Source organism: Kwoniella newhampshirensis, chromosome 4 (assembly GCF_039105145.1).
Source record: "Kwoniella newhampshirensis strain CBS 13917 chromosome 4, whole genome shotgun sequence".
Lineage (NCBI taxonomy): Eukaryota > Fungi > Basidiomycota > Tremellomycetes > Tremellales > Cryptococcaceae > Kwoniella > Kwoniella newhampshirensis.
In genome coordinates this window covers 254,415-282,051 of record NC_089958.1, presented here as the reverse complement: position 1 = coordinate 282,051, position 27,637 = coordinate 254,415, and the positions used below count along the sequence as shown (strand labels likewise).

Below are 27,637 nucleotides of genomic sequence, written 5' to 3'. Positions count from 1 at the left end.
CTACAACATCGTACCCATTTATGATTCTCCGAATTCCCACCCTTCGATACTCATAGAGAGCGCGTGAAGGTCAATCAAGTATGTGTTGAGCTCTGAGCTCGGTGCCGCGTCTTGCTCCGTCTTGAAATGTAGGTTGAGCATGGCGTTGTAATCTTCGAAAGAGAAAAGTGGCTTTGACATCTTTAGGTCTTCCAACATCTCCTAATTGAGGAACCAAAATGTTTAGCGGGACCCATCGACTACCGTATCATAGGTAAAAATCATACCTTTGGTCCTCGATCGTATAAATTCCAATACTTTGCAGCTCGACTCAACACGCCCTCCTCGCTGGCTGGTGCAATCCCTCTGAGCGTCTGCTGCAACGACAAAATGTTCCGTTTGATCTTCCTGACACCCGCAGGATTCACCATCTTGATATGCTTGGACGCGTAGGAGATGAACAGATGATCCACTAAAAGACCTAGGCCGCGGAATATGAAGCTGTCGCCAATTGCATCAGTCATAAATTGACGGTGGCCAACGTAACGTAACAACCAGTACTCACATGTGGTCTTCCGCAGTGATGGTTCTCTCAACGTGCTCTTCAGTCTCCATGAGACTGGTATTCAGATCTAGCACATCTGGATCAGGTTCAAATGCCTCGCTCTCCAATCTGAAGTCCCCCTAGACGCAGCGCACAGTCAGCATCTGAATGTGCCTTCTAAGCCTTGGCATTCTCACCTTTCGTAACGACGCTCCCAAATTGCAGATCACCCGGCACCTGATCTCCAGTCTCATGGTGTTCAGCACCATCTCGGCAAGTTGCTCGTAGGTCTGGATAATAGCTTGGTATCGCCTGGAATGCAAGCAGAATAATTGATTATGAGAGTGATCGTTGTTCATGCTCGGACGTGGATCACTCACTGTGCCATAGCGCTTGTGAGAGGTAAGCGAGGAGCATCTCCGTTCAAAGATGATGTCAGGGGAGGCGCAGAGGAAGACGCTGTCGCAACAGCATCCGGATCAACTCGTTCGCCTTCAGGCGACAAAGGGTCTTCTGCCGCGCTTTGCAAATCGAGCAGGGAGTCGATGAACCATCGCTAAGAAGAATGCAGGTCAGCTGACGATCAACAAGGGATGGCCTGCTTACCAAACTTTGTGACAGATTGCCCAACGCTTCCAGTTTGCGGTGCGAATTGATCAACCTGGACTCAACCAGAGGCTGGTCTCCCATTAAATCCATCTCAAGTTTAATTTCCTTCTGGCTGACATTGAGCAACCCGGCACGATCAACGTCCTGGACTCCCGGTCAGCTGAGTTGTGCGACTTGGCACGAACGTCCGAAGCATATGTGTACTCACGGGAACCTCGCGCAACTCGGAAAGACATTGAATCAAGTCCTCTCTCTGAGCCCATATTGCCGGCAATGCGAGCGGTTGCTCCGCAGAATTGTTCGGTGAAGCGGCCAGGGAGGCGAGCTCTGCTGTGAACGTCAGCTTCTTTCCATTGTCCACGCAACAAAGCTAGAAGAGCTCACCTTTGAAACGCGCACTACATTGTTGGTAGTATTGCACGATGACACCAACGATAAGCCGACTGTAGTTCTCCCTGTGGAAGGGCGTGGTCTGCAGCATGATGCACAAGCCATGTATCAGAGCCATGACACGGACAGCCGACTGGGCGGCGTACAGTCAGCATGTGCCACACGTTCACGATGAGTTTCACGACTCACCTTCTGCGGCGGTTGAGCCAGTTCCTGCAATAATTGCCGGTCGACCTGATACGCATCGTAACCAGATACTGCCTGCTGGAATGAAGCTGTGACCTTTTCATCCAGTTGCGGTAAGAACACTTTGACTACAAAGTCTTCCAACACGGTAGAGAACCCGCCCGTCTCTTCTTCAAAGCCAGCTGGTACAATGCTGGTTGCTCTGTGTATGAAAGCCAGCGTCGGTTGAAACAGGGTTGTGACATTGAAGGCATCAGGAGGAATGAGGGTCCGATGCCGTCCGGCCGATGAATAGCGATCATCTGTTTCACTCAACATGGGGTTGGGGGCCTGTTCGCCGGACACCTGCATATTGACCAGACCGGGAACTGATGTTCGCAGTACTTTTTGAAGTGAATCGTCCACAGTTTTGATCTCGTTCTGAACAGACCGGTTATCGGTATCGGCAAATTTGAACAATGGCTGTGGGTGATAGTCTCATAAGCAGAGGCTATTACCCTTCAGAGCCTCAAACAACGCACCTTCTGCCTATCTCTAGCAACCTTTCCTTCTCGCAAGACCTCGTTAATGGATGGAATGGAGTGTCTGTCTAACCTTGACCCTTGGCTTTCGTCGGTTAGGTATGTTCGTAGTAAAGTTCGGACCTGCACCAACGTCAGCCCGCACCTTGATCACCCTATGGGAAGGCCTCACTTCTTGTTGGACCGGCTTCCACATCTCGGAGACAGGTATACTCAGTGACGCATTGCTTTTCGTCGTTGTATCTCTGAAGTCTCTCCTCTGGAGTGATGTGAGCTTGATCATCCGATCAGGAGAAAGACCTACTGCAGAAATCCATCGGGACACTTCGTACATCACTCTATGACCTTCAAGCACAGCTGACAACTTGGAATACAGGGTCCAGAATAAATCGTTGAGAAGAGCAGCATGATGAGGTGGACCCGTGGCGCCGAGTGACACTTCGATCCTGACGGTCTCGTTGGGAGCAAAGAGCGATTTCCGTTTTAGGCTGGAGTCAGGTCTGGAACTGAAACTTGGATCGCCACCAGCGCCTAGTAGCATACTTGCTGGCCGAGCGTTAGAGTCCAGCTCTTCACGTCTCTGTTCGGATCTGAAAGATCATGCTAAGTGAATGCTAACATCTTCCAGCGATCAAACTCACCTTTCCTCCACTTCGTCGAGCGTTGTTTCTACCAAAGCGTGAATCTCTGATGGTACCCTCTGCGCGACTAATTCCAAAGCCAAGCCAAGTCGGCCCATTGTGGCTAAAGCTTCCAGCAGCAACTCCATATAAGCATACGAGTCTGCTTCCGGATTGCCCGTGTCTCCAGACAATGCTCCGCCCCCGGCTATCGAGGCTAACGAAGAATGAGACCCAGCTTGTCCAAGACCATTGGAGCCGGTCCTGTAATGTGACATGGCAGGAGGTACGTCAGGCGTGTTGCTCAAGTCGGAGCTGAAATTAAGCGTTGGATCGTGACTTGGCTTCGAGGAAAGGTTGGAAAGATATCGGGAGAATCGCGAAGATAGTCCAGGACCAGGCGCAGGGTCAGCTTCCCCGTTCGCACTTGGTGACGCGGTTGTAGACATGTCAGGAGATACTGGTGATGCCATCAAGACATTGTCTGCTTGGTACCCAATCACAGGAAGATCTTGCTGTCCAGGCGTATAAGACTTCCATCTAGAATCACTGTAGAAGGTTTTGAGGTAGATGTGATTGTGCAATTCCTCGATCAAAATCTCGGTCAAAGTCTAGAAATGTGGTCTAGAGTCAAATGAACAGTCCATTGCTGTTGGAGACCTTACACTTACTGTTTCCTGACCTACAAAGTATGACCTCAGATCGGACATAGCTCCGATCTCAGCGATCTCGGGTTTGTTGATCGTTTTGAGGCTTCTGACAAGGATGAGCGCGGCCTGAAGGAAACGTTTATCACCAATGAGAGATTCCAATTGATCCGGTATCTGTTTAAGGTGATCTCTGTGATGAGCACGGTCAGCTAGGCATGCATCCCGGGAAATCAGTATGCTGGGTCCACCCACATCGTGTCCAGTATTTTGAGCATGTCTCTGACCATTCTTTCTCTCGCTCTGATCCCGGCAAGTTCTGACTTGCCTTTCCCAGCGAATCCATCTCGAGCATCTTTCAAGGCTGATTTCGAGTGACGGACCTGCTCTTGGGCTTTGCCCAGTGTAGACAGGAAGTTCGCATGCGCCGGTAATGAAGCAGCAAAAGATTGGAAATGGCCCTGGACAGCAGCTTGAAGAGCGGAAGAGAGTGATTCGTGTACTCGCATGAATGAAGCTAGCGATGGGTGATTAGGTAGTGAAGAGGTAGGCATCTGGGACAAAAGGGACAGAGCAAGCGTTGAGGGCGAGAAGTCGGATTCCATAACGAACGGCCAGTCCTGCTTGATTTTCCTCAGAACACCGTCAATCTCCCCAAACTTCCCGCCACCAGCCGCATCGACCTCCCAAGTATCTTCTTTGTGAGGCTTTCTCGACCTGTCTCTCGCCTCGTTTCTGCCTGTTTTTCTCGGCGGCGAGAATTCCTTTTGTTTCGCAGCGCTCATGAATGCTCCGACCACATTTCTCAGTTTGTCACTCGCCGGTCCTCCCTGGAACGGTTGTGAAGCCTGTTGTGCAGCTGCCGATGTCTGAGCACGTAGCTCTGAGCGCTGTGCCCGTTCAGCTGCGAAAGGATCCGAGAACAACGCATTGCTGATGGATCCCGCAGGAGGTGCTTGATCATACGGCGAGATTGGTGATACAGGGGAGACAGGGCTAGGCGCCATCCCATCTGAGCCTGCCGAAGGTCGACTGGAGGTCTGGATAGGAGCCAAGTCGTTTCGGCGTAATGGTATCGTGGGCCCTGGTCCTTGTATGGAAGCAGAAGATTGAGCTATTGAGGGCGGTTGAGGCGCATCTCTCATCCTTGACCGTGCCGGTCGGGCAGGACTACCAACTGGAGGACCGCTCGGCGTCCCATTCCTAACATTGACTTCGCCATTGTGTCTCAATGGAGGTGGTCCGTTGTTTCTGTACGACTCGGCAGGACTGTACGACTCGGCAGGACTGTACGCCTGCTGAGGTTGTGATGGAGGGAAGGAGGGATACGGGCCCGCGTCGGTGTTGTAAGCGGTTCTCAAGTCGTTCTGAAGATACGGCTGTGGATTCGAGATCTTATACTTTGATGACGAGGGATTCGAGGGGATCCTGGACATCTTGGGGACGTGTGCCCAGAAGATGCGGTTGAGAGGATAGATAGGTGATTTGATCTCAAGGTAATACGAGTCATTGTTGTGTCCCAACCAGCTAACAAGGAAACATGGTTGGGCGGCGCGGTTCTGGTGTGTGTGGTTGTCAGAGTGATGTCACATGCGGTGTGGGTACCATCATCCATCCCCCTGCTTCAATTCACATCTCTTCCTCTTTCCTTTCCCTTTCTCTCTCTCTCTCTCATACACACCTCGACTTTTGACGCGTGTTCGTTTCTGTCCTCCGTTCATCCATACGCGCGACCACCGGTCCTTCAGTGACAGGTCTCACCGCGAGCATGAGTGATCCACCGTCCGCTGCTCATGGCTCCGAAGGGAATGAGGCCTCCACCACACCCACCAAACACCAGTACACCTCACTCTCGTCGCTTCTTCGCAAGTCACCGACCGCTTCACCCGATCAGCTTCAGAACAGAAAAGGTACAGATACGAGGCCCAATAACACGGGCTGGCATCTCTCGGCCCCTGGGCAATCCAGTGATCGGAGCAGAAGCAGAAGTAGGAGCAGGACACGGGACGGTCAAGATGCAAACAAGAAGGTCGACAAGGGCAAGGACAGGCTAAGCACGTGGAAAATGATGGCGTTGACTGTGTCCATGGGTGGTAGTCAGATTGCATGGACAGTGTGAGCTCAATTGTCGGACATCCCTGATTGAGCGCAAGCCGACGACTTTGACGACTACAGTGAACTTGGTTATGGGACCCCTTACCTCCTCTCTCTTGGTTTGTCAGAGCAGTTGACATCGCTCGTTTGGCTGGCCGGTCCCATATCTGGACTGGTTGCTCAACCTCTCATTGGCGCAATCTCTGACTCGTCCAACTCTCGCTACCGACGCCGTTACTGGATTGTGACTGCTACCATGCTTTTGGTATTGAGCGGTCTGGGCTTGGCTTTCACAGAACCCATTGCCAAATCTTTAGTCGACCTCTTCGGCGGCGGGCAAGGCGATTGGGATCCTAAGAGCGTCAGACTTGTAAGCAAGCTTCGCAACAGGATTTGACCTGGTTGACCTGTTATCCAAATCATAGGTTAAAAACACTGCCATCGGAATTGCTGTATTCTGTTTCTATTGTCTCGACTTTGCTCTCAACGCGTGAGTCGTGCTGTCCAACAGCGTATCTACGCTGACGCCCTCTCTAGCCTACAAGCATCCCTTCGTAACCTCGTATTAGATATCACACCGGGCGAGCAACTTGCATCGGCTAACGCATGGCATGGACGTTTCAATCACGTGGGGAACATTGTTGGTTTCACGATGGGTAAGTGATCGTTGTCTCGTATGGCCATTTACTGAACAAGAATTGTGACTAGGTTTCCTCAATCTCAGTCACGTACCCATCATCCGTCTCGCTGGAGGCGGACAGTTCCGTAAAGGTGGGCGAAGCCATTGCATCGCTGTGATATAGCCAGCTGATGACCAGCAGTCTGTATCGTCGCGCTCATTCTTTTGACGATCACCGTGTGGGTGACTTGCTGGACTCAGGAAGAGACCGAACGCGAGAGCATCTTTGGCGAACGCCGATCGTAGGTTTCAAGCAGACGATTGTGTATATCAAAGTCTGACACGTCAACCCTTTTTAAGCAAGCTGCGCGACATCGTTGGGACCATTTATGAAGCTGTGCTGCATCTGCCGAAGCCTGTAAGGCGTGTTTGTATTGTGAGTCACCTCGCCATCCCATCATACAGCATCCTAAAGTGAATCATCGTAGGTCCAAATTGCCGCGTTCATGGGATGGTTCCCCTATCTGTTTTATTCTACCACATATGTCGCCGACGTTATGGCGAATGAGCTTCGGCATGAGCCCGACATAGACAAGGCTACTCGAGCTGGAAGTCTGGCACTACTAATCTACTCTTTTGGTAAGTTGACATCTATGTGGTGCAGTGTAGGACACTGATCGCGTCCAAAGTCGCAATCATTGCCGGAACTCTCTTACCTTACCTCAACGCGCGAGACCGTCGCTTGCTGAAGCCAACATCTGAGAAGCGGAGGGATGGGGAACTGGACGAGGAGGTCTCTGACGAAGAGGAAGATGTAGAAATGGAAAGGATCCGCGAAATGGTGCAGCAGTGGAAAGCCGAAGCAGCAAGAGAAGGCAGACCCCTCAAACTACCTACAAGTGAATCGCATGCCACATGGGTTGTGATGCGCTTGCTAACTGTCGTATTAGTGCCGTTTATGCTGCGAAATATCTGGACTGCCGGTTTGGTGCTGTTCGGAATGTTGATGGGATCGACTTTCTTCATCACGAAAGTCTGGCAAGCCACTGTCATGATTGCGCTGGTTGGTATCTGCTGGGCCATTGCTTGCTGGGTGTAAGTCTGTCTCTTGTATCCCTCGAACAGCGCTGAGCTGACTTTTTCCTTGTCTAGACCCTTCGCGTATGTGTGCCCGTCTTGATGACTCTTGCGGATAATGGCTCAAACTAACACATGCCATTTGGGTTGTGCAGTATCATTATGGAGGTGAGACACGTCAACGGTCTGTTGGATGCAGCTGACTCTGCCACAGTTCCTAAAAGAAATGGACGATACGGCTTCAGCTTCACAGAACAACGCGAGAGGCAGGCGAACTGACCATCCTGAAGCTGGCGGTCATTCTCCAGCACCTGCGCCAGGATTCAGGCCCATACACGCTCGAGCTGCTTCCACTCCCGTCGGCCCTTGGCGGTCCCAGCCCACCAGTCCAGTCCGCCGTCTTGCTGATGAACGAACTCCGCTCACTAGAAGCTACTCGACCGCTGATTTAGAGGGCGCAGGTGACAGCATGGAGTATACCGGGTCGGGACCTGTTGCGGGTGGTACAATTATGGGAATCCACAATCTTGCGATTGTTTTCCCGCAATTTATCGTGAGTTGAGAGAAGCTGATTTGACGATACATTGCGCTGAAAGTGTCTTTGAAGATTGCGGTGGTTGCTTCGATCATCTTCAAGCTTGCCGATGGCGAGCCAGATGTCAAACCCACATTCGAAGGTGGTGCGGACGTCCAGGGAAAGACTGGAGTAGCATGGGTTCTGAGATTTGGAGGTCTTATGGCTCTGGTACGTGTTGCCTGCGTTACAAGGTGTCGACTTACGACCTTCTTCTCGTTCCAGATTGGCGCTGCTATCTCAAGAAAAGTACCGCCGACTAAGACCGAAAAGGCTATGAGGCGACGGCTTGCTGAGATGCGTGAGGAGAGCGCGGAATGACTAGGACATCCCAATTGGTAACCAGGTGTTGGAAATGGAAATAAAAAGGTTGCAAAGCGCATAACAACGAACACGAATGTAACTCTTGTCTTGAAAATATCCGCTGGACAGAAGGTCCCACTGAACCAAGCTCTGCTTCGGAAACTAAGCCGCCAACAAAATCAACGAGATGTCCCCATCACAAGAGCGCCTGGCGGGTGTCAGTAATGAACGACACCAAAATTTCAGAGATTGTTCAGGGATGGGCATTCTGCGATAAGATTATCCACAATTCCTTTGAGCAGGCCAACACCGTCCGAGGAATTGGTTCCAGCCTTTCTGGTCCGTTACAGAGGGATGCATGCACAAGACCCAAGTCGACCTTTGATCTGTTTACAGAGTTTTCGCTGATCGACCGTTTACTTTGTCGCACACTTCTGCTTCAGTGGCGTTGTCTCCGTGAAACACGAATACACAGTGTTCCTCAATAAAGTCAACTGTGTTCTGTGAGTGCTTTCCATGTTCGGCGGTGCCTTTGATCGACCATTGATTGGTATAAGCCACTCTTTGGACGATCAAACGAAAGGGTCAAGGGGTATCTACCGATCCAAGGGATCTACGGAGCAGAGCTCGCCTTCTGTTGACTCCCTGATGAAAGAAGCCTCACTGTCACAGATAAAGGCGAGGCATCGAATACGTTCGTTTACACTCAACCTTTCACCACCCTTCGACCTTTCCTATCTCGCACTTCCAGCAGTTTACCGTGTACCATTGTTCGTCTGCTCGCCAAAGATGCTTGATAGAAGCCTCGTCGCTCTTTTATTTCTGCTGCCGGCAACCCTCTCATTGCCCTTCACATCCCGAAGTGACTCTTCTACCCTGTCATTTCTCTCTTCTGCACCCTTTCAATCTCTCATCGGACTTGATGATCAGACAACCCACTGCTCGGTCGATGGACTTACTGTCCCATTATCCGGGGTACCTGGTCTATCAGTTCCCGGTGGACAGAAACTATCTACCATCACGGTAGGTCGAGGCGTGCAAAACTATACTTGCACATCTGGAACGTACGTTACCGCTGGTGCAGTCGCAAAGTGAGTCAGGGGAGTGTCTAGACCCCGCTTTCCTGCGACAACAACATGCCCTTTTTCAGCCTGTTCGACCTCTCATGCCTCTTCTCCGGAAGTAAAGGTCGTCTTGATCCTACGGCGATCAGCTCCCTTCTATCCAAGATGGCATATTCTGCCATTCCGTATCCTCTCACAGGGGATCTCTCGGTGGTCATTCACCACTTCTTCGTGTGAGCAAAGAGTCAGCTCCGACAGCAGGGGACTTGATGCTGACACAGACGCGCAACGTAGCGATACGCCTGGGTCTAACAAGCCTCGTGCCATTTCCCCCGAGTTGCGTCCAAGTCGGACAAGGTCGTAGTCAGCAAAGTCGCTTCCGTCAACGACCCGTCCCGACCTTCACTCAATGTACCTTGGCTCCAACTGGCTGGTATCGATGGACAAGGTACACTGGCCAAAAGCGTATACCGACTTGACACCGTCGGGGGGCAGCCTCCTGATTCGGTAAGTTTCTCGCTGCCCGATCTCAAGCATCTCTGTGGGGAGCTCACATGTCATCTGCAGTGCGATAAGGAGGGTCAAGATCTCAGCGTCCAGTATGCTGCCATGTACTATCTCACCAAGTGACGAATGGATATGCATGACAAATGGATGCATATTGGGGGATTGTTGGTGCAAAGTCGGCGCGTTGCAGAAATGTAAACTGGTTGTTGCACCGCACTAGAAACACTTCCAAAAATAAAATAAAAAATAGGTTGAAATGAATGGATGAATGAATGCGTGTGGACAGTTTTCATCATTGTTTGTTTACCTTCACACTCGCACCGTTGTCCACACATATAATCACCAATCCACTTACTCACAGTTCTTCGATATCATCACCCGTAACACACGATGATGGACCCCGGATACGTCCTCAGACATCCAGTCTTCCTCGTCACTTTCATCATCGCAATAGCTGCCTGGGTCATCGCCTTTGCAGGTCAATGTGCCGCCGAAGCCAAGTTTAGTGAGTACTTGGACGTTGAGTACTTTCCCACAGGTCACACATCGCTCACTCATCATCTATAGGCTCAGGCAACGGTAAAACGCCCGTCGTTGGCACCTTGTGGTTCACCATCTGGGTCGAGCTGTGAGTGATTCATCCATTACGCGGATATAACAGTTTCTGACTTTTCTCTCACAGCGCCGTCATAATACATCTATTGTGGGTCAATCCATTCCTGACATCACTGACATGCATAGCCTCGCAATCGCATCAGACGGCTTGGCAGTGCATCGATTTCAACTGTCCACCTTCTTGGCTGTCGCCACGGCGCTAGGAGTCTTCGGTGTCGAGTTCATCTTCCAATCCGGCGGAGCGTTGATCGCTGTAGGAGTTGGATGGCTGCTCTTGACCATGGTTAACGTGAGTCCACCTGAAAAAGGCAGTTGCTGATATCTCAGCTCGTCTGGATTCTCTCTCTGACATCCGAAGAAGATACTTTCTTCTACAACCTACTCAATTCCGGCGGTAATGGGGGTCTTTCTACCAGTAATCGACGAATTGGAGGATCAAAAAGTCGCCGAGATTCTGCTTCTGCTGGCTTCACGTATGGAGGCGAAACGGGAATCAGCGGAAACGGCGGTGGTATGTCGAGGGGTATTTCGTCCAATAATATGAACAGTGGTGGATATCCTATAGGAGGAGGAGGTTATGCACCCGCAGCGACTGAAGGAACTCCACAAAAAGCTCCTTCGCTTCGTGACAACTACAACCATCATAGTCCGGGCTCTGAAGACGGTACCTACAAACATCGTGCCAGGTGAGTCAAGATGGATTCGACGAAGCTGACCTTGTAGAGCCATGTACGCGTACTCCGCCTCCCCAGATGATCCGAACGAGGTGTCCTTTGCTAAAGGCGATATTCTCGAGGTCATGGACAACACGGGAAAATGGTTCCAGGTCCGAACTCCTACCGGAGCTACAGGGGTGAGTGCTCTCGCTCGTCTGTGTGACTGCCTGCTGATCTTCTCAGATCGCCCCATCCAATTACCTCACCATGCTGTGAGAATCGGGATCCACGAAGATACGAGCGAAACGACAATGATACAGCTAGGGAAGTAGATATCTGGATTTGGGATACCTTCGATGCCCGGTTGCGTATTGACATGCAAGAATATAATCATACAACGTCGTCTATCTACGACTTTCCCTTCTTCTTCTTCTTTTTCTTCTTCTGAGCTGTCCCGCTGGATTTTATGCTGGCTTGCTCGTTTGATGGTTTTTCTTCTGGTGTGGGTGGGCGGGATGTTTCCGTGGAAGCAGGATAAGATTGACTGTGTTCGATATCTTCTTCGGAGTACGCGGCCGATTCTTGTACCGAAGACGAAGTCGAGCCCTCAGGTAGACCGTCGTCGTGCCTCCACATGACATTGCTCGGTGAGCGAGATGCCTCTGCTGAGATTTGGTCGGCAAGTTCAATCTCTGAGCTCCCGGCAGGCGCCGCAATAGGAGAGGACGGAACGTTTCCGGACGGTGGCGAAGTCGTCTTATCGCTTGCCGTGATCGTTACCTCTTCCTCTTCCGCCGACGAAGAGAATTGCACAGGACCTGCGGATGCATTTGATGTCGACCAGTGCTCTGACGTCGGGAAAGACGGTGATGATTGGGTAGTCACAGGAGCTCCGATCGCACTCTCGGCGCTACCATCCTTGACAACGACTGTCTGTGGATGAGAGAACGTCAAAGCAGGCTGCGTGACGGAGCTCGACAATGTTTCCCGCGCGGCCGGCCCAATAGCCGCGACATCCCCACCAAGACCCATATCTCTGGCTTCTAACTGGATTTCCATGTGTTCAACCACTGCCATTGAGCTTTCTTTCAAGCTGGCAGGTACAGGTAGCGCTGAAAGTGGAGTGACTATAGATTGTGAAGGGTCCAACGTCAAGTTTGAGGGTATCTCAAACAAGCTGTCCAAGCTCCTAGGTGATTGGGCAGAGGCGGGCGCAATCTGGCCGCGCTCTGTCTTGGAGACCGCAGTGGAAGTGAAAGCGTTGTCAGTTGCACCCGTAGACTCAGAGAACGCCGGCGGTTGTGGTGGTGGTGGTGTGATTGGGTTTGCAATTGGTGTTGTGCATCGAGGACTGCTTGAATCGCCTATCCTGGGCAAATCAGGTGATCGACGTCGAGGAGGGGTAACTGGGTCGCCGTTCGCTTCCTCGGTAACGGGATTGAGCGCTTGTTCGGTGATGGTCTGCGTACCATTGATCGCCCGATCTCCGTTTTCTTCGACCCAAGCTTTGAGCTCGCTCAGTTTGACTTGAAGGTCCCCCTCGGCCGCGAGTGCATGAGGCTCGTCGTTGCCGAAAACTCCTTCCTGCAGTTTGTCGACAAGGAACGGCACGACAATTCTGCTCCAAACGTCTGCACTGGTCACACAAACTCTCCTGGCTTCTCTACGTTTAGCAGCTCTCGCTTCTGGTGTCATCTGCACCTCCGAATTTCGCCGCAGAAGGTCAGCTCTCGGCGAAGACGGTGTGCGAGAGTGTGATGGACGGAATTTGTGCCCAGGAACACTAGAATCGTCGGAAAGGCTAACAGTCTGGCTGACATACTGCATGAGAGATGTAGTCGAAGTGAGGAGCGACGAAGCGTGCACAGCGACGATTTGCGAGCGCAGATCCAATGGTGCGAGTAATCGAAGGTTATTAAACGCAGTGAGATGGGCGTTGGTCAATGTCGCAAGGGGTGGGAAGTGTGTGACCACGTCGATGGTGTTGGTGGAAGGAGGGGACGTGACGGTCGATAAGACGTAAGAGAGATACTCAGCAGTGACGAGTATCTGGCTAGGCGCGACTACAGCCTTGGCGGATTCGCGTAATAAGATTGCGAAGTCCTGTGAGCTTGTCGTCAAAGTTTGGGAGAATGCGGAAAGAGCCGTGAAAGCGAAAGGGGTGGAAATGAGGGCCGCAAAGTCGAGTCCAACTCGAGAAAAAGACATCGCGCAATAACCGAGCTGCACAAGAATGGACGACAACGAAGCAGAATCCGAGGAGATGCAAGGGACGAGAGAAGCCACCAGATTGACGAGCTCGGTGATAGCTTGGTTTGCGAAAGAGGTGATGTGAGGGAGGGCCTCTGGAGACTCAGGAAATATCGCCGTGAATTGGGCGATGATGTCGTACACATGCTCTCGGAAGAGATCGATGTACTTGCGAAGATACCGAACGGACTCGACTTTATCACGTTCGATTTGTATCAGCTGATTTCTAAAGTTGAAGTATCGGCTTGCAATGAAGACGAGACCGAGCTCATCTTCGTCCATAGCGTTGAGTCGACGCAAAAAGGCGACAGTTTTGACCAAGGCGGGAAGCTTGACAGGTTCCCGTAATAGGGCCAGGAGCTGGGCGAGCATCAGTTGCAGGATGCCTTCCACCTCTTTGGCCACATCCTGTACCAACGCCACTTGTCTATATCGTTGGGCAAGAGATTGAGAATGCGCCAGTAATTCCATCGCCTCCTGGTAGTATCCATTGCGAACGCAAGTCTCCATCAGCTGAGGCAGTTCCAACAGATCCTGCAGCTTATCCTGATGCTCTTGCACCAAAGCAGCTTTCCCTCGCACTCGCTGTATACTGCTCGTCGCTGAGGTGAATGATCGGCATTCGTCTTCCAGCGAAGGGATTGATCCGATCAATTTGCCGAGCGATCCAGAGAAATCGTCAAAGGCCGACTTGACGGCAGAGGAGCACTTGTGAACCGAGATGAAGGTGGGGTATTCTCGAAAACAGAGGTTGGTCAAGTCAGATTCGACGGTAGACGCCTCGACGGAGATGGATGATGGTTGACGGACCAGGTCATGAAGGGAGAGTGAGACAAGTTGATCAAGGTACGATGAAGCGACTGGGTTAGAGAGATCGGAACGGGAGGTATCGGACGATTTGAGTAGATCTATAAGGGATGGAAGGGTATCTAAGGGGGGGCGGCGAGGGGATACTGAGTGAGCGAGAGCTATGATTCCAATGAATCCTCGACCTGACACTGACCATCGTCTCCTTCCGGATGATACCTCGAAGATGAATCATCGCCCATCGCAGCCCATGTAACGTCGACAAGGCCTACCGATATGTCGGAATGTCGAGGTTCAGGAGGTCAATAAGCCATGATGAATGTTGGCCATTGGCAGTGAGGAGGAGCAGACGCGACATCTCGAACTGCTGTTGATCCATTTAGTTTTACGTAATAATCTCCCTTTGACTCGCTACCTTGGCCTCTTGACTTTGGAACTCTGGCGATCGTTTGCCTTTTTTTTCTTTCTTTTTTTTTATACATGTATTTTTGGGAAAGAATCCAATCATCATCTTGCTATTCGAATTCTTTCTCAAACTCCCTTCCTCTCCACAAGTATCACAATGCTCTCCAGACGTATCATTTCTGCTTGCCCATCGAGGGGATCGAGGTCCGTCCATGTCTCCGCCTCTCGCTCTGCCTCCGAGGGTCTCAACAGATACTCGAGAACCATTACCCAACCGAAAGCTCAGGGCGCTTCCCAGGTGAGTTTTCTACTCTTCTAGACCGACAGGTTAGCTCGCTGACATTCATTTCACAGGCAATGTTGTATGCCACCGAAGGTGTAGACACCATCGAGGACTTTGACAAGGCCATGGTCGGCGTCGCTAGTGTTTGGTGAGTGCACAAATCGTTCGACTGGAAGCTGACGTCCCAGGTACGAGGGCAACCCGTAAGTGAGAAGCATTGAGCTTGAGAGTTGACAGACAGATGTAATCGCCATATCCTCGCACTCGGTCAGAGGGTCAAGAAATCGCTCTCAAAAGCTGGACTCATCGGATATCAGTTTGGTACCGTCGGTGTATCTGATGGTATCAGTATGGGCACGTCTGGAAGTGAGTCGCCGAGTAGAGAGAACATTGCTGACCGTTAGTGTCTTACTCCCTGCAATCGCGTGATCTGATCGCCGATCAGGTCGAGACTGCTGCTGGAGGACATTGGCTTGACGGTATGGTCGTTATCCCCGGCTGTGACAAGAATATGCCCGGAACCCTGATGGCTCTTGGTCGACTTAACCGACCCGGATTGATGGTTTATGGTGGTACAATCCGACCAGGTTCTTGCGGAGGCGGCGCCGACGGCCGACCAAAGGAGGTCTTGGACATTGTGTCTGCGTTCCAAAGCTACGGACGTTACTTGCAAGAAGGACAAACAGAGGAGGCTGAGAAAACTCGTTACGAAACAATCAGAAACGCTTGTCCTGGACCTGGTGCTTGTGGAGGAGTGAGTGCTAGCTGTCTTGTTTGATTAAAACCCAAGGAGAGTTGTTGACCCAAAAGGCAGATGTATACTGCCAACACCATGGCGTCGGCAACTGAGGCTATGGGTATGACCCTTCCCGGCTCCTCTTCGTTCCCCGCCGAGTACCCTGAGAAATGGGCGGAATGTGATTCTATCGGAGATGTGATGAAGAGACTGCTGGAGGACAACATTCTTCCCCGTCAGATCATGACCAGACAGTCATTCGAGAATGCCATGGTGGGTCTCCAGATTTTGGTAGCGCTAACATCATAGGCCCTCACTATGGCTCTTGGAGGTTCGACAAACGCTGTTCTTCACTTACTCGCCATCGCCCACTCGGTTGGCGTCAACCTGACCATCGACGACTTCCAGTCCGTTTCTGATCGTGTGCCTTTCCTTGCCGACCTTAAACCAAGCGGAAAGTACGTTATGGAAGACATCAACACCATTGGTGGGATTCCAAGTGAGTGCAGAAGTCTTGGGGCTTTGCTGAAGTAAGGTGTCATTCACTATCTTATCAAACTTGGTCTCATGACTGGTGATGAGATGACCGTCACTGGGAAGACACTTGGTGAAAATTGTGACCGATGGATAGAAAAGCACGGCAGCAAATGGGAGGGTCAAAAGGTGATGCGACCTCTGAACGATCCCATCAAGTCCAGCGGACACATTAGGTAAGGTTATGGATAGACATGTTTCCTGGCTGACGATCAGGATTCTTCGAGGAAACCTTGCCCCGGGAGGCGCCGTTTCGAAGATCACAGGCAAGGAAGGTCTCAAATTCACCGGCAAATGTCGAGCCTTCGATGACGAGGAGAGTTTCGTCAAGGCTGTGGAAGGCGGCTCGATCAAGAAGGGCGAAAAAACAGTGGTTGTCTTGAGGTATCTTGGTCCAAAAGGTGGCCCAGGTGAGTATGACGCCGCTCAGCTGTAACTGACGTACAGGTATGCCTGAGATGTTGAAGCCCACGAGTCTAATTATGGGTGCCGGACTGGGATACGATGTCGCTTGTCTGACTGATGGACGATTCAGCGGAGGGTGAGTTGAACTATTCTTAGCGAAGCTGACTTTTTAGCTCGCACGGTTTCGTTGTAGGCCATGTCGTCCCCGAGGCTCAGGTCGGAGGTCCGATCGCATTGGTACAAGATGGGGATGTCATCCACATTGATGCCATTGCAAACACCCTCTCCATGGATGTTTCAGATGAGGAGCTGGCCCGCAGAAGGGAGAAATGGACTGCGCCTCCCCTTCGACCCACTCAAGGCACCCTTCTGAAATACGCTCGAGCGGTTACGGACGCCTCACACGGTTGTGGTGAGTCAAGATCGAATGGCCGTGGAGACAGGACTGCGCTGATGCAAACGATGCTAGTCACGGATGCATGAGTGTGGTTGGATAGGACATTGTATGTATTTTCATAGCATGTGCCGGTGGTCACTGTCAAGGAAGGAACAAACCGTTACGAAGTATGCATTCGCAAGATACCAGCGTGGAAGCGATTCGAGTCGGGAAAGGAATCGCCGCATGCTCGCGATCACGTGACCACTAGTCTGCTCGGATTGTCCTGGCGCGCCGAGTCGAACACATCTTTTTCGTGATTTCAGCAATGACTCTCTTCTCCACTTCATTCAGGTCAAAATCACACCCCCACAACAGTATCGTATACCGAAAATGCCCATGCTGTGAGTGCTCCACAGCTCAGCGGGGTGGTGGTGCTGTTATGAGGAAGCCCTTCTGACGTTCAGGTTGCAGCGCCGAGCCTTCCAAGCGGTATCTTCCCTTCAAGCCTGTCCCATTTCCAAACCGAACATGGCCAGACAAAACACACAAAAAGGCGCCCATTTGGCTGAGCACTGATCTCAGAGATGGTAACCAGAGTCTCGCCAATCGTAAGGTTGACTTTCACTTGGCCAGCTGAATCTTGCTGAAGAAGTTGGCAGCCATGTCAAATCAACAAAAAATGCGCTTCTTCCGTCACCTGATACAAATTGGCTTCAAGGAGATTGAAGTGTCGTATCCAGCGGCTTCCGACTCTGACTTCAACTTCTGTCGTGACCTCATCAGTGGTGGTGAAGTCCCCGACGATGTATGGATTCAAGTGAGTGTGATTCAGCTGTTAATTTACGCTAATCATCCAGGTTCTAACCCCTGCTCGTGCCGACTTGATCAGACGTACATTCGAAGCGGTAGCGGGCCTGAAGAACGTTATCGTACATATGTACAACGCCACATCCTGTCTTTTCCGTGAGGTCGTGTTCAACAACGACCGAGAGGAGACCATCAAGTGAGTTGTAAGGATGTAGCCTGGGCTAACAACAGACTTGCGACGGATCATACCACACTGGTACGACAGCTCGCTGAGCAATACGCCGCTTCGGTGAGTTCCATCTTGGCGAGACGCGTGCTGATGATGTAGCATGGTACAAATTTCCGATACGAATACTCACCGGAAACCTTTTCGCAAACCGAGACTGCATACGCTGTGGAAGTTTGCGAATCTGTCAAGAAGGCCTGGTTGGCCGGACAAAACAGCGTTTGGGCTGATGGCCGCAACGAAGAGCGCATCATCTTCAATCTGCCTGCAACTGTTGAAGTCTCTACCCCTAATTGTTTCGCTGATCAAGTGAGTGATAGCAGATTGAAGTATGCTGATGTTCAGATTGAAATCTTCTGCAACAGTATATCGGAAAGAGAGAAATGCATCATCAGTCTCCATACTCACAACGATCGAGGTAAGTCCTTAGCCTTCCCTTCATGATCGTTCTGATCAGTCTGCTAGGGTGCGCTGTGGCCGCTGCGGAACTTGGTGTGCTTGCTGGAGCCGACCGCATTGAGGGCACTGTGCTGGGTAACGGAGAACGAACTGGAAATGTCGATCTGGTCACTCTTGCTTTGAACTGCTACTCCCAGGGAATTCCTCCCGGCCTCGACTTCTCCGACATGTTCTCCATTATCGACACAGTTACCGAATGTACTGGTCTGCCCGTCCACCCTCGGCATCCTTATGCTGGCGAACTTGTCTTCACCGCCTTTTCAGGCAGTCACCAGGATGCCATCAAAAAGGGCTTCGAAGCTCAACTCAAGCGAGAAAAAGCTGGGGACAGGATATGGAGCATGCCATATCTGCCAATTGACCCGGCTGATGTTGGCTGTACTTACGAAGCTGTCATCCGGGTCAACTCTCAGTCCGGCAAGGGAGGGTGAGTTCAAGAGGCATGTCCGCTGTGCTGACCTCTTTGCAGTATCGCTTATATCGTCAAGTCCGCCCTGGCATTGGACCTTCCTCGACGAATGCAGATTGCCTTCTACAGAGTCGTTCAAGAGAGATCTGAGACCTCTGGTAAAGAAATGACATCGAAAGACATCACAACCGCGTTCCGTCAGTCTTACCATCTGGGTGGATCCATTTATGACGGGCGACTAGTTCTCAAATCATTCGTGACGATCGACATTCAACCGTCCACCCCTTCATCCGCGGTTGGCACACCCGACCGATCTCCCACTCGCTCTCGATCACATTCTCGAAGTCGAGTGACATCCCTCAGTCTCTCGGGTATCCTGTCCGAACCGAGCCCGGACAGAGATTCAGAAAGCAACCTTCCAACCGCGTCGAAACGCATCACGGCGAAGGTCTTAGTGGACGGCAAGCTGCACGAGATCTCAGGTGAAGGTAACGGACCCTTGTCCTCGTTCCTTGATGCTCTCGAGACCGATCTGGGTCTCACGCTCTCGGTCCGAGAGTATACAGAGCACGCTGTCGGATCAGGTTCCGACGTTAAAGCTGCCACTTACGTCGAGCTTATTCCTGCTGATGTCGATCCCAAGGACAAAACACAAGGAGGATTCTGGGGAGTTGGCGTGGACGCGGATATCACTGCCAGTGGTCTGAAAGCCGTTGTCAGTGCCGCCAACGGGTACCTTGGGGATTCGGCGATTTCTATGCCTGCAGATGTTTGATACATGTAATGCAATCCGGATGTTCAACCATCTACGACAGCAGAGCTATCATCTAATATGGTCCACTTCCCCACTCCACTTGTCTTGCCCTGACTATCTCATCTCTCGATATGTTGGATCTGTCACACATGCTCTTAAAAACTCCACCGGAATCGTACAAGGCAAGGGGAGTGTCAAATTCCTTATAGGTCAGCTTCTGCCGCTTCAGGTAACTCACGTCGATCTGTCCAGCATTCATAACCAAAATCCTGTCCCAGGAGATGATTGTCCTTAAGCGATGCGCGATGCAGAGCAATGTTTTGCCCTGAAACTCGAGGTGGATTGTCTGTTGGATCTTGGAGTCTGTTTCCAGATCTAAACAAATTGTCAGCAGATCCACGAAGGGCTCGGACATTGATGAACATACCGACTGATGCAGTGGCTTCGTCTGATTGCTGCTTAGCTTACTTTCTTCAACGGAGAACATACCTAGTACAACAATTTTCGACTAAAAAAATTCAGCGCTTGTGTAACCTCGCTGAACTTACGTCTTTGACTATTGCTCTTGCCAGACTAATCAAGGATCGTTGCCCAACGCCTGAGATGTCAGCAGCGTCAAGTTTGATGCACTCACTCAGATTCAACCCTTCCTCTTCGATCACCGTGTCGAGTCTGAACCTTGTTCCTCCCTTGTCTTGATCCTCCTCCGTCACGACACACGCCCGCTGCAAGGCATCATACAACCTTGTGTCCTCATGCAGGTCGAATGGATCTAGGTTAGATCGTAACGTGCCGCTGAACAAAACAGGATCCTGAGGTATGATCGCAATCTTGGACCGAAGGTCGTTTAGTCCCATCTTTGCAATATCCAAATCGTCAATTTCGATTGTACCAGAAGTCAATCTATGAGGGCGAAACGTCAGAGCCTTGGAGTCCATGTCGATGACTACTCACTCGACAAGCCGGAACAAGGCCATCGTGATCGACGTCTTCCCCGCGCCGGTACGGCCGACTATTCCCACCTTTTCTCCCGGTTTGATATCCAGGGTTCTGAAGTCAGCACAAGGATCGACAGTACCATCACTTACAGGCCCCTGAGAACCGGTGGTAATCCGTTGCGATAAGACATGACGATTTCCTTGAAAGAGATCGCACCTTCCTGCGGCCAGGTTTTCGGAGGTTGTGCAGCGGCGATGTGATGAGGTGCCTCCTGAGGCAAAGTCTCTGCGCTGGAATAGTGAAGTACCCGCTCCACAGCATTCACTGAAGATCAGCTCGATTGCGCCGATTGCGAACGCACTATTGTTCTCCACTTCTGCCGACTGACGTGTGACCTTCGAAAGTCAGCTCTCCTCCGGTTTTGGTCACTCACCATGCCAAGAACCTGAGTGATTGAAGTCAAATATGTCAAGCACAAGGCGATGTCAGAAGGACTAAGTCCACCACCTCCTTTCGCTGACATCACGGCCACAGCAAACACCAAACAAGCACCTAAAAAGTCCAGCCGTATTGACAACCAACGTTGATTTGTTATGGTCAGAATATACGCCCTGTCTTCCAGATCCATGTAGTATGAATTGTCTTTGATGAACCTGTCGGTCTCCCCATACGCTCGAATGGTTGCAAGACCGGACAGGCTAAGTGTCATCAGTAGTATGATCCTTAGTATGATCCTTCATAAAAACCGAGCACTTACGATTCGGAGAAGTGCGAATATAGAAGCGATCGCAACATCGAATCGAGTCTTTTCAGTTCCCGTGAAGATGTACGATAGAACATAGCAAAATACCTGAGACCTCAGCGCAAGGCATATCGGAGCCACTCACCAATAGCCCATGCCAACAAAGAAGATGCTAATCTGTCAACCATGCCCGGACAGCTATTGCACTCACACAACAATGAAGTAGTGCAGATAGATAGTGATTATTATAATCGAGCCAATCAACTATCAAGCAGGTCAGAAATATGCGCTCACAACCACAGTGACTGTGACACACCGTCACAAGAGTCATCGCCATCATGCGTAATGAATCTGCCAGCTGGTTGTCGATAGTGTCCAGGTCTTTTCCGAAGACGCCCAGAATACGCCCCAGTGGTTGTGTATCAAAGAGCGATTTTGGGCTAAAGAAGACATTTCGTAGAGCCGCTTCGTGAAGATTGTTGGAAGCGAAATTTGCCATGATACCTAGAGTAGCGCCCATGGCAAATGTGAAAACCGCTTGTGATACCCCTAGGACTGCATAAATCCCTTGGTATAGATTCCAAGCTAGATCGAAATTGTGATCTTGCCACCAAGTAAGCCACACGCTGCACATAGTCAGTAACTGGTCGAAATGATAGCAGAAATGTATACGTACGCCGATAACGTCTGGGATCCTTGCCTGATAACGTGAGTCACGAAATCACTACCATCGTACCCACATGATTGCAGCAAACAAGATTGTTAACGGGAAGGTGTATCTTGCCTGCCCCGCACGCAAATACCCAGCGTAAACTGAAATTAGTCAGGTCTTTGGGGTTTTCGCTCACCTTTGCCGCCTACAGACCCAGTTTTGCGTACTTCAGAGACCATCAATCGACCCTGTTCCATTTGTCAGTCTTTGTTCATCGCTTTTGCCACAGATGGAATGGCATACTTCCAGCTTGCCTGTTCCGGCCGCTTTCCCCATGATCTTGCGACTGAGTCTCTCGACATCCGCTTCTTGCGCTTTGAGTTGACCCACACTTTCTTCTTCCAAATGTTCAGGGGAAACGCCCCCAAAATCATCGAAAAGTTTTGCGACCGAACCTTCAGCACGAACTAGATCGGCATAAGTCCCTTGCTCCACAATGCGACCTTGGCTCATGGCACTGCAGATTGGCTCAGTGACAGTTTTGGAGCCCTGGCACTTACTATATATGGTCAACCCTTGGCAGAAAATGTAAAGCGTGGGTGACTAACAGTACAGTCTTGCCGTTGTCTCTTAGAGGTAGAATTGCGTTCTCAAACAACGCTTTGCCAACATGCGCGTCCACTGCGCTCAGAGGGTCGTCAAACAGCTGTCGGAATAGTCAGGAAAGCCACCTCGCAGATGGTCAGTCGTTTACGTACAATGATGTCGGCATTGTAGTACAGAGCTCGTGCAATATTAACGCGTTGTTTTTGTCCTGTCATCAATTTAGCCCGTGTCCACGAAGTGACCTAAGAACTCACCTCCCGATAGGTTGATGCCTTTTTCGCCGATCTGCACATTGACCATCAGCCAGGACGTACATCCCAAAGCACTGTTGCCTACTTCGGTCAGATCTCCATCTCCCAGGAGCTCTAGATCGGTCAATAGATTTGCGTCCTTGACGGCCTTCCAATACCGATGTTCATCCCATGCTTGTCCAAACACAATATTGTCTCTGACAGTGGCGTTTTGAATCCAAGCGTTCTGTTGACAATATGCTAACCGACCGCCGAAAGTTACCGAGCCGCTTAACATAGACATCTCTCCAATGAGCTGTAAACAGTCAACAGGCTGTGTGAACGGGAGTCACCTATCCACTTACTCCTTGCAAGAGACTGCTTTTGCCACTTCCAACGGTACCGACAATGCCAATGATCTTGCCACGGGGAATATCCAATGTGAGGGGAGGTAATCTGAATGGTCCTTTGGATTGCACTCGCTCCGAATCTTCCGTGACCGCTGGCCCCGATAACCAGCTGAAAGAAGCGTTTTGCATTCGAACAGCAACATCGATGGAAGGGTCAATCACATTCGTTTTCAAAATGGTGTCGGCTTCGAAAACCTGTGGAACCATAAGCCGGAACCACCCAAGAAAAGCTTACCTCTGTCAGTCGCTCTATTGCATTCTGCGCATCGGTCAGCGAGGACAAGGCTCGAGGCAAAAACATCAAAGGTTGACGAAGTAGGTTGAAGAATGACAAGGAGGTGAAAATTAGAGCCTTTAGGAGCGTTAGCTTTCTCCCTGTCCGCAACACTTACCGGGTCGAGATTATTATGCGTAGCGGCGTACGTCACGAATGACAGTACAGAAGCCAGGGTCTACGGCAGTGTCAGTGTCAGTCACAGTCACTTGTCTCTTCTTCTTAACCAACATACCGGGACACTGAACGCCAGGGCCTGATTGGCGGCTCGAATGATCAGAATTTTACGAATACCGATCATTTCTTTGCGACGAAAATGGTTCAGGCCTGAAATCACACACGGATTAACAGACTGAAACATCGAGACACAATAAAACCTTTCTCACGTTGCAAGAAAGGGAGCTCATAAGTGAACACCTTGATGATCTCCATGGAGGAGAGCAGCTCTCGGAGTAGTCGCGATCTTGAGTCGGTCCATTTCTACGAGTTGAGTTCCAGCTCAAACGTTAAATGATATGTTGCGGGGACCGCTGCACTGCACTTACCATGGACTTCTTGCGCACTACATAGCTAGCTTTCATGAACCATGTCTGCAACGGCGCTATGACAACGAACAAGGAGAACCCGACAATTGCAGAGGGGCCAATCTAGACTAGACTCAGCCACACTCCGGTGTCCGGTGAACGTCACGTACCTGAATGATCAACAATACTGAGTGACACGCTCGCATCAGTCTCCAACCTTGCAGCAGACCAGATTGAGAGAATTACGACCTACTTAAGATCACAATCAGTTGTATAGGTGCGGTCCAAATCTACAAGAAGGTCAGCACCAGGACGATGAAGTGGGGCTTACAAGGGAATTCTTACAGCGTGAAACCCTAACAACATTTGCACGTCAGATTTGACTTTTGGTCTTCAACTGCACTTCCTTTACTTACATTGGGCACAGTAGTCAATTCGAGAGATCTTACATCACGTGAGCTTACACCTGCCCGTTTTCGTGTTGAGCACTTACATCACTGGACAGGTAGGTGAGCAACGTCCCGTTCGGATGTCGAGCTCTGCCTTCAACACTGAGTCTTAATGATTGCTTGTAGACCGCCGAAATCAAGGCGGCGCGAGCGAGAACACCAAAGGCCATCGAGCGGAAGAAGAACTAAGCTGCTTGATTAGTTATAACGTTATCAAATGAACAGTTGAAAGAATTCGATACCTGGTGTTGGCACAGTGACTGCATGACAGTCAAGCAAAACAAACCGATGGCCATGCCCACACCTCGACCTATGTTAGGTTGAGGATTGCCACCATGTTTCGCAGCATACACCTCTTTGCTGAAATTGATCAATGCTTTGACCAACAGTGGGGACATCATCTGCGAAACGTCTCCAAGAACTTTGAACAGGCCTGATTGAACCTGAAATCAGCGTTGCCCAGAAGGTCGTGCTGTACGCCTACCGCCTGCCCAGAAACCGGTCATGGTATCGTTCAATGCCCAAGTGACACTACCTCTTTTCCTTCCGCTTCGTTTCCGCCACTCAGCCTCTAAAGTGTCTCGCCGTTCCTTCAAAGTTCCATCGGGGCCAAAGGCAGCATAGTCGGCAGGAAGAGGTTTGGGCACCGCAGCACGGGAGATCCAGATCAGTCTCTGAACATGAGTTGGCTTCATAGTGGCCAACTTCTGGTTCCACTCTTCCGCAGCCTTTTGTCGATCAGCAAGACACTCCAAAAATCGGGTAGAGAGGAATTCAGCTAGAAAACAGCCCGTCGCCTCAGTAACAAGTCTGGCATTGGATGTCGTGACCGTACCTTCCCTACTCGGATCCAGCTAGGCCGGCCCACGTATTAGCTAGGCGCGTGCATCTACCATCGATGACTCACTTTCCACAGATCGGTAGCCTGAAGCGGTCGCTGATATCCTTTGATCATTATAGGCGTCACCCACTTTTGCATTCGCTCAGCTCGAGTTTGAATCAATTGAGTTTGGGTACTTGCCTGGAATGTGAACTTGCTAAGTTGAGAGACGTATGCCAATGGTATGATCTCCGCATCGTCAAGAGAAGCCTTGGGTGGGAGCGGGGCATGTCGGGGTCGCCATAATTGCCTGCCCCATCGTCAAACGTGCCGTAAATAGTTTGGGACTTACCACCAATGCTCCCTCTTGATGCCAGGAAATTGGAGCGTATCCAAATCGAGCTCGTGTCGTCTTCCGGCTGTGTCCAGCCGCGAGGAATGTGCGTCCTCCTTGTCGCCTTCTTCCTCGACTGCGTCTGTTTGTTGCGGAATTTTCAACGGTGGCATGGGCGACGATTTGGATCTGGAATCATCGGCCCCGCTATGCATGTCGGCCATCGAGGTGAGATTAGACGTTGAAACGTGCAGAGGGTTTGTAATATTTAACAGTCGCTTTTGAGCTGACGAATGTGGTGACCGTTGAGAAAAGTGACTAGCGATCGACAGAAGTGGACTGAAATCAACCGCTCATAAATAGACCACCGGTCATATCCGAATGTCACGTGTAACGCGCGATCTCCATGCGCTGCTTCGGTCTTCGGCGCCGCCTAACTGTCATCGACACTGCATCTCATGCGTGTCAAGTCTTTCGACCACTTCCAAACGATGATCAGTCCCTGGAGGAAGTCGATCGATGTTCTACGCATCCTGGTGAATGGAGTACAGCGGAAGAGATATATATGCATGGACTCAACCCTCGTTGTTTTAGCCTTTCCTTAGCAATTCCTCGATTGAATCTTCTACTACATTCACGTTACCAAGTAGGTATAATATCACTTCTGCCAAGGTGATTCCGAGTGGTACTACCGAGATTTAGCGGAGGAGGGGAGTCACCAGGTTCTTGTGAGCTTCCATGGATGTTTGTAAGAGGTGACTGGGTACTTTGACTGACTTAGTAGTGGTATCAATTCATATACTATCCTGCAAGTAGCTTACGGCTAGACTAACTACAACTAAGAGTACTGAAGAAAACTTCGCTTAATGTCACGATGGTCAATGTGGCCTCAGTCAATGAACCCTATCACACAACGGGACAGTACGATATGGGAAACGATGATAACGAGAATAACAAGGATAACGAGGATAGCGATGAACTTGACACGGATATCTAGAAGGGCTTATAGCAGTTCTAGATAGGCTGAAGTACCACAGTGAAATTGTTGAACGATGAGCAAGGTACTAGGTATGACTTTCAGAGAAATCGCTAAGGAAAGACTAGAACAACGAGAACTGAGACGATGTATATATATATATATATATATCCACTAACATCCACCAGCATGCGTAGAACTTCCTCCTGTTTCTATCGTTCACCTGTACCGCCCTTTAGCTCAGTCTTTGGAGAGTATATTGAGTTGTGCTTGAAGATATCAAAGATGTCAAGGATTTCAAGAGGGTTTATGTAATGATGGCTTATTCGTGGTCGTGGCGGAAGGGCCGTCATAACACTTAGGGAAAAAGATCAAAACATGTTTCACAAAGGAGGTCTTTTATACCTTGCCACCTTTACTAATCTTTCTCCTCACCAAGGATCTCTTAGAGACTTTTCTACAGAGGATCTCACAGAGAAGAAGGTGTATGCACACAAAAGGGAAGCAACTTGTTGACATTTCATAATACAAATTTTGCCAATTATATAGGCTTGCCGCCAGACATTGACTGGGGGGTCATGGCCAACATCACATGCTGTATCTTCTGAATTGCCGTTGAGGAACGCTACTTTGATGTCAACTTGGTCACAGTCAAGGTTGTAGTAATTGACTAGTGCAAGAAGCTTTCGAATTTAAGCTTTATGAGCTACTGCTGCAAATAGCTCAATGAAGTCAAAACCCTCAATTTGAGATGCCTTGGCAACCCATCGTGCTTTGAATGCTGCTGCCTTGGCGGTTTTTCTGTGCATCCCCTGTGTGTAAACCCATCTTGCTTTGAGTATCTGTTTTACCAAATGTTGATACACCAGTTTCCAGACCTTGTACTCCTCTATCTTTGCTGATTCCTCCTTCATTGCCGCTCTCCATTGCTCCCCCTTGCCTGAGTACACAAAGCAGCTTCTTGGTATAATCGAGGTGCTGAGGCGGTTAATGCTGCTAATGCTGCCATTGCCAGATTTCTGTCACGATTGCATACCAGTAAGGCCAACTTCCGACAAAGTTCCCAGGAGTTTGACAAACAATTGAACGAAACGGCATTCATCGGAGAAAGAACCAAAACGTCGACAAGCTTATCAATCCTATTCACCACATACGGTAAATATACAAATTGTTCAGCCACTCGAGGTTTCTTTCTACATCCGGCGAAAAGATCGCTACACAT

The 27,637-nt window shown here is 50.3% G+C and overlaps 9 protein-coding genes across 9 annotated transcripts; 5 read left to right on the top strand and 4 right to left on the bottom strand.

Moving 5' to 3' along the window:
* Nucleotides 1–18: 18 nt before the first annotated feature.
* Nucleotides 19–4,932, bottom strand: IAR55_002103 (uncharacterized protein; the record flags this gene model as incomplete). Its single annotated transcript, XM_066945220.1, has 15 exons — nucleotides 19–201; nucleotides 267–480; nucleotides 545–663; nucleotides 721–835; nucleotides 904–1,079; nucleotides 1,130–1,276; nucleotides 1,341–1,459; nucleotides 1,517–1,655; nucleotides 1,712–2,170; nucleotides 2,230–2,352; nucleotides 2,402–2,488; nucleotides 2,534–2,819; nucleotides 2,871–3,460; nucleotides 3,521–3,689; nucleotides 3,752–4,932. The coding sequence occupies 15 exons, from the start codon at nucleotides 4,930–4,932 to the stop codon at nucleotides 19–21; spliced, it is 4,107 nt and encodes a 1,368-aa protein (XP_066803909.1).
* A 332-nt stretch (nucleotides 4,933–5,264) lies between these two features.
* Nucleotides 5,265–8,181, top strand: IAR55_002102 (uncharacterized protein; the record flags this gene model as incomplete). The annotated part of the gene is made up of 15 exons (XM_066945219.1): nucleotides 5,265–5,611; nucleotides 5,672–5,960; nucleotides 6,016–6,080; nucleotides 6,128–6,246; nucleotides 6,299–6,361; nucleotides 6,412–6,511; nucleotides 6,570–6,645; nucleotides 6,698–6,848; nucleotides 6,899–7,108; nucleotides 7,160–7,304; nucleotides 7,362–7,370; nucleotides 7,442–7,454; nucleotides 7,501–7,839; nucleotides 7,894–8,031; nucleotides 8,086–8,181. 15 exons carry the CDS (start codon nucleotides 5,265–5,267, stop codon nucleotides 8,179–8,181), a joined length of 2,160 nt encoding a protein of 719 aa, XP_066803908.1.
* A 771-nt stretch (nucleotides 8,182–8,952) lies between these two features.
* IAR55_002101 (uncharacterized protein) lies at nucleotides 8,953–9,857 on the top strand (the record flags this gene model as incomplete). Its single annotated transcript, XM_066945218.1, has 5 exons — nucleotides 8,953–9,254; nucleotides 9,314–9,460; nucleotides 9,522–9,533; nucleotides 9,596–9,734; nucleotides 9,795–9,857. 5 exons carry the CDS (start codon nucleotides 8,953–8,955, stop codon nucleotides 9,855–9,857), a joined length of 663 nt encoding a protein of 220 aa, XP_066803907.1.
* A 267-nt stretch (nucleotides 9,858–10,124) lies between these two features.
* IAR55_002100 (uncharacterized protein) lies at nucleotides 10,125–11,281 on the top strand (the record flags this gene model as incomplete). The annotated part of the gene is made up of 7 exons (XM_066945217.1): nucleotides 10,125–10,239; nucleotides 10,302–10,362; nucleotides 10,417–10,437; nucleotides 10,658–10,860; nucleotides 10,997–11,035; nucleotides 11,102–11,202; nucleotides 11,249–11,281. 7 exons carry the CDS (start codon nucleotides 10,125–10,127, stop codon nucleotides 11,279–11,281), a joined length of 573 nt encoding a protein of 190 aa, XP_066803906.1.
* A 132-nt stretch (nucleotides 11,282–11,413) lies between these two features.
* IAR55_002099 (uncharacterized protein) lies at nucleotides 11,414–14,304 on the bottom strand (the record flags this gene model as incomplete). The annotated part of the gene is made up of 2 exons (XM_066945216.1): nucleotides 11,414–14,184; nucleotides 14,259–14,304. The coding sequence occupies 2 exons, from the start codon at nucleotides 14,302–14,304 to the stop codon at nucleotides 11,414–11,416; spliced, it is 2,817 nt and encodes a 938-aa protein (XP_066803905.1).
* A 320-nt stretch (nucleotides 14,305–14,624) lies between these two features.
* Nucleotides 14,625–16,908, top strand: IAR55_002098 (uncharacterized protein; the record flags this gene model as incomplete). The annotated part of the gene is made up of 10 exons (XM_066945215.1): nucleotides 14,625–14,765; nucleotides 14,822–14,898; nucleotides 15,068–15,116; nucleotides 15,196–15,504; nucleotides 15,565–15,759; nucleotides 15,895–15,985; nucleotides 16,185–16,430; nucleotides 16,556–16,561; nucleotides 16,619–16,837; nucleotides 16,895–16,908. The coding sequence occupies 10 exons, from the start codon at nucleotides 14,625–14,627 to the stop codon at nucleotides 16,906–16,908; spliced, it is 1,347 nt and encodes a 448-aa protein (XP_066803904.1).
* A 286-nt stretch (nucleotides 16,909–17,194) lies between these two features.
* On the top strand, nucleotides 17,195–19,480 carry IAR55_002097 (2-isopropylmalate synthase; the record flags this gene model as incomplete). Its single annotated transcript, XM_066945214.1, has 6 exons — nucleotides 17,195–17,205; nucleotides 17,276–17,412; nucleotides 17,464–17,621; nucleotides 17,940–18,255; nucleotides 18,303–18,723; nucleotides 18,766–19,480. 6 exons carry the CDS (start codon nucleotides 17,195–17,197, stop codon nucleotides 19,478–19,480), a joined length of 1,758 nt encoding a protein of 585 aa, XP_066803903.1.
* A 270-nt stretch (nucleotides 19,481–19,750) lies between these two features.
* Nucleotides 19,751–21,660, bottom strand: IAR55_002096 (uncharacterized protein; the record flags this gene model as incomplete). The annotated part of the gene is made up of 9 exons (XM_066945213.1): nucleotides 19,751–19,834; nucleotides 19,887–19,948; nucleotides 20,094–20,362; nucleotides 20,414–20,509; nucleotides 20,615–20,781; nucleotides 20,832–21,096; nucleotides 21,156–21,248; nucleotides 21,352–21,404; nucleotides 21,457–21,660. 9 exons carry the CDS (start codon nucleotides 21,658–21,660, stop codon nucleotides 19,751–19,753), a joined length of 1,293 nt encoding a protein of 430 aa, XP_066803902.1.
* A 65-nt stretch (nucleotides 21,661–21,725) lies between these two features.
* On the bottom strand, nucleotides 21,726–25,612 carry IAR55_002095 (uncharacterized protein; the record flags this gene model as incomplete). The annotated part of the gene is made up of 24 exons (XM_066945212.1): nucleotides 21,726–21,766; nucleotides 21,817–21,840; nucleotides 21,989–22,040; nucleotides 22,096–22,309; nucleotides 22,353–22,498; nucleotides 22,551–22,606; nucleotides 22,653–22,683; nucleotides 22,735–22,944; nucleotides 22,994–23,233; nucleotides 23,431–23,490; nucleotides 23,548–23,639; nucleotides 23,699–23,792; nucleotides 23,858–23,959; nucleotides 24,007–24,023; nucleotides 24,090–24,126; nucleotides 24,182–24,192; nucleotides 24,253–24,280; nucleotides 24,330–24,470; nucleotides 24,528–24,718; nucleotides 24,770–25,063; nucleotides 25,121–25,139; nucleotides 25,193–25,255; nucleotides 25,307–25,415; nucleotides 25,458–25,612. 24 exons carry the CDS (start codon nucleotides 25,610–25,612, stop codon nucleotides 21,726–21,728), a joined length of 2,427 nt encoding a protein of 808 aa, XP_066803901.1.
* Nucleotides 25,613–27,637: the final 2,025 nt, after the last annotated feature.